This window comes from Rutidosis leptorrhynchoides, chromosome 1 (assembly GCF_046630445.1).
Source record: "Rutidosis leptorrhynchoides isolate AG116_Rl617_1_P2 chromosome 1, CSIRO_AGI_Rlap_v1, whole genome shotgun sequence".
NCBI classification, from domain to species: domain Eukaryota; kingdom Viridiplantae; phylum Streptophyta; class Magnoliopsida; order Asterales; family Asteraceae; genus Rutidosis; species Rutidosis leptorrhynchoides.
Window position 1 is genome coordinate 187,470,195 of NC_092333.1, and position 3,709 is coordinate 187,473,903.

General features: G+C 33.9%; 1 protein-coding gene across 1 annotated transcript; it reads left to right on the top strand.

Annotated features, from left to right (window-relative positions):
• Positions 1–309: 309 nt before the first annotated feature.
• LOC139892998 (uncharacterized) lies at positions 310–3,504 on the top strand. Its single transcript, XM_071876131.1, has 2 exons — positions 310–1,003; positions 3,461–3,504. Exons 1-2 carry the CDS (start codon positions 310–312, stop codon positions 3,502–3,504), a joined length of 738 nt encoding a protein of 245 aa, XP_071732232.1.
• Positions 3,505–3,709: the final 205 nt, after the last annotated feature.

A 3,709-nucleotide genomic window follows, 5' to 3' on the forward strand; every position in this document is an offset into this window, starting at 1 on the left:
TGGTTTTAATGTCATTCAAAAATTAACATCTGCTATACGAGAATTAGCATATGGTTCTTCCGGAGACCTTTTTGATGAGTATTTGCATATGTGTGAACAAACCTCATGTGATTGTTTAAACATTTTATGTAAATGTATTTATGTTGAGGAAACCAAATGCACAAGATGTGCAACGTTTGACCATTAAACATCAAGAACTACATGGTTTTCGGGGGGCTAGGAAGTGTCGATTGTATGCATTGGGGATGGAGAAATTATCCGGTGATGAACTCCTATGATGGGTAGATTTGGAACGCATTTATAGGAACCATGGGATCGAATGACGATGTCAACGTACTAAATCAATCCCATTTGTTTAGCAAAATTATAAGAGGTGAAGCTCCACCATGTACTTTTACGGTTAATGGGTGTATGTTTAACAAGGTTTATTATTTAGCGGACGGAATTTACTCAGAATGGTCAACGTTAGTGAAGTCGTTCAAAAGACCGATCGACCCGAAAACCTCAAAATTCAAGAAATACCAAGAATCGATAAGAGAAGATATTGAATGGGCATTTGCAATACTACAAGGTCGATTCCAAATTTTTCAACAACCGGCAAAATCATATTATATCTGCAAAATTAAAAGATTCGTGTTAACATGTGTGATCTTACATAATATGATAACCGAGGACAATGGTCGTGCATTTTGTGGACTTGAGGATGATTATCTTCCGGTTCGTCGTGCACGAGGAACAATCCAAGAAAGGGTTGGCAAGGAAGTTCGGATGGATGCGAAAATACGAGATATGAACATTCATCGACTACTACGAGATATGCTCGTGGAACACATTTGGAGGCTTCCACCTAATTATCGTATACGACATAATCCAACATCGATACCTTCAAACAATCAAGATGAAGCGCGACCTTCAGAGCACGAAGTGTCCATCGTCAAGTTTTGGCTTCCATTTTGGCTTCCATTTTGGAAGCTAAAATTGACTGACAGTGACATGAGAGGAGGTGTCCATAGTGTCCATTTCAGCTTCAATTTCAGTGTCCATTTTTGTTTTTTATTATTTTAATTATTTTTAATACATTATTTATTATGTATTTTTTATTTTTTTGTAAATTATTTTTTTTAATTACTTCTGGAAAAAAAACAAAATTAATAATTTTAAAAAGTAACATTTATGAATTAAAAGTAATACTAAAAATAAAAAAATTTCGGAGTATTTAAACTTGTACAAATAAAAAACCCTAAAGTTATTTCATCCTTTTCTTTTCTCCCACTCACGCCTCCTTTTTCATCTCATCTCCATTTATAAACCTGCAACTAACTTTAAGAATCAAAAATACAAACAAAAAAAAAAGGAAAAACTTAAGAGAAAAGAGAGTACAACGTCTCGAAACCAAATAGAATTTCAAAATCAAACGATCAAAAACCACTGTCGTTAACCCGAAGTTGACTAACCGAAGGCGAGTTACGCTGGTCCGATGTTGACCGACAGTCGATTCCAGCTTACATGTCAACCGATGCTGAAATAAATATATGGACGCCTTGTGCTCTCACATATTAACGATGACGAAGTTGAAGAAGATCAAGACGATTACGAAGAGGAAGATTGCTTTTTTAAATCTAATGTAATTTTAACTTTAGTCTATTATCATTTAAGTTGTCCTTTAGATTAAAATTAATTTAAATTTAATGAAAAATGTAATTTTAGTTTTAATTAAATAAGTAAAAGTATTTTTAATTTTTGAAAATTTTATGATTTTTTAATTTTAAAAACATAAATTCAAAAAAAAAAAAAAAATTTAAAAATGTGAGGAAGTATATATGTCATGGTTGAGAGTGGTTAGTCTTGGGAAGGAAGTGTTGATGTGACACTGATGTGGCAGCTAGTCCTAATGAGGACTAATGTCATGGTTGGGAACCCTCTTAGAGTGCTCCCAACAGTGACATACTTCCTCTCCAGAACTAGTTGCCACATCAGTGTCACATCAGCACTTCATTTTCAGGATTAAACACTTCCAATAATGACATACTTCCTCAATATTTTAATTTAAACTTTAAAATTTTATTTTAATTGAATTTAAATTTAAACTACCATAAAAATAAAAGTACATTAAATTAAAAAATACACTAGAAAATAAAATTACCTTAAATTTTAAAATTACACTTAAATTATATAAACTATTCTTCGTCTTCGTCTTGGCCTTCTTGTTCTTCGACGTGTTCTTCTTCATCTTCGTCATCGGGAATGTGTGAAGGTCCCGCTTCATCTTAATTGTTTGGATTTGTTTTGGATTATGTAATATACAATAATTAGGTGGAAGACTCTACACGTGTTCTACGAGCATATCTCGTAGTAGTCGATGAATGCACACATCTCTTATTTCCGCATCCACCCGAAGATGTGCATCAACCCTTTATTTGATTGTTCCTCTTGTACGTCGAACCAGACGATAATTCTCCTCGAGTCCACAAAACGCACGGCCGTTGTCCTCGGTTATCATCTTATTAATATAATACATGTTAGCATAATTCTTTTAATTTTGCGGATATAATATGGTCTTGTCGGATGTTGAACGGTCCGTCGGCCTTATGGTATTTCAAATGCTTGTTCAATATATTTTCTTGCTGATTCTTGATACTTTTTAAATTTTGATTGTTTCGGGTCTATCGGATTTTTGAACGACTTCACTAATGTTGACCATTCCGAGTAAATTCCATCCGCCAAATAATAACTCTTGGTAAGCTTACACCCATTAACCGTATACATACATGGTAAAGCTTCATCATGTAATAAGTCGTTAAACAAATCAGATTGATTAAGTATGTTGATATCGTTATTTAAACCCGCGGTTCCATAAAAAGTGTGCCAAAACCATCCGTCATACGAGGCTACCGCTTCAAGCATCACTGTCGAACACCATGGTTACCTCGTTTATAACGACCCTTCCAACATGTCGGACAATTTCTCCATCCCCAATGCATACAATCCAAACTTCCTAGCATCCCTGGAAAACCATGTATTTCAGCATGTTTATCTGTCAAACGTTGCACATCTTGTGCAGTTGTTTTCCTCAAATATTCGGTTACGTACAAGTGATAAACACATTTGAAAAAATTGTTTAAACAATCATATGAGGTTTGTTCACCCATATGCAAGTACTCATCAAAAAGATCGGCCGAAGCATCATATGCTAGTTGATGTATATAGGATGTTAATTTTTGATCGATATTAAAACCATGTAATCCGGTACAATCACGTTTTTGATGAAAACAACTAAAATACGAAGGAATTGGGGTTTGAGAAAAATTCGATATACCTTGACATATACGAAGAAATAAAGGCTTTCTCATTCGATAAAGTCTTCGGAAGTAATTTGGTGGAAACGTACAATTGTCAGAAAAATAATCATTCCACAAAGCTCTTGTAGTTCTTTCATGATCTCAATGTAGATATCTTCTAGGTTCTCTTGGTATGGGTTCGACTTATTCATCATCGCTTAACTGATCTACATTATCAAGTAATTTGAGTGGTTGGTTATAGGTTAGATTATTCATGATCGTTAATACCGCATTTGCGTCGATCCAAAATTGCGGTACTGCAATTCATATTGATGTATTTGGAAGTAAAAAAAATGGTAAAATTAGATTGTATTTGGATATGGAAAAAAGTGATAAAATGAGAGTTATGTTTGAATAAAAATTAGGAAATG

What these genes read in the sequence shown, in the direction of transcription:
- LOC139892998 (XM_071876131.1), top strand. Translation starts at nt 310, where the DNA reads ATGGGATCGAATGACGATGTCAACGTACTAAATCAATCCCATTTGTTT. An exon ending in TGACAGTGACATGAGAGGAG is followed by an intron (nt 1,004 to 3,460) that starts GTGTCCATAGTG and finishes GATATCTTCTAG; the next exon opens with GTTCTCTTGGTATGGGTTCG.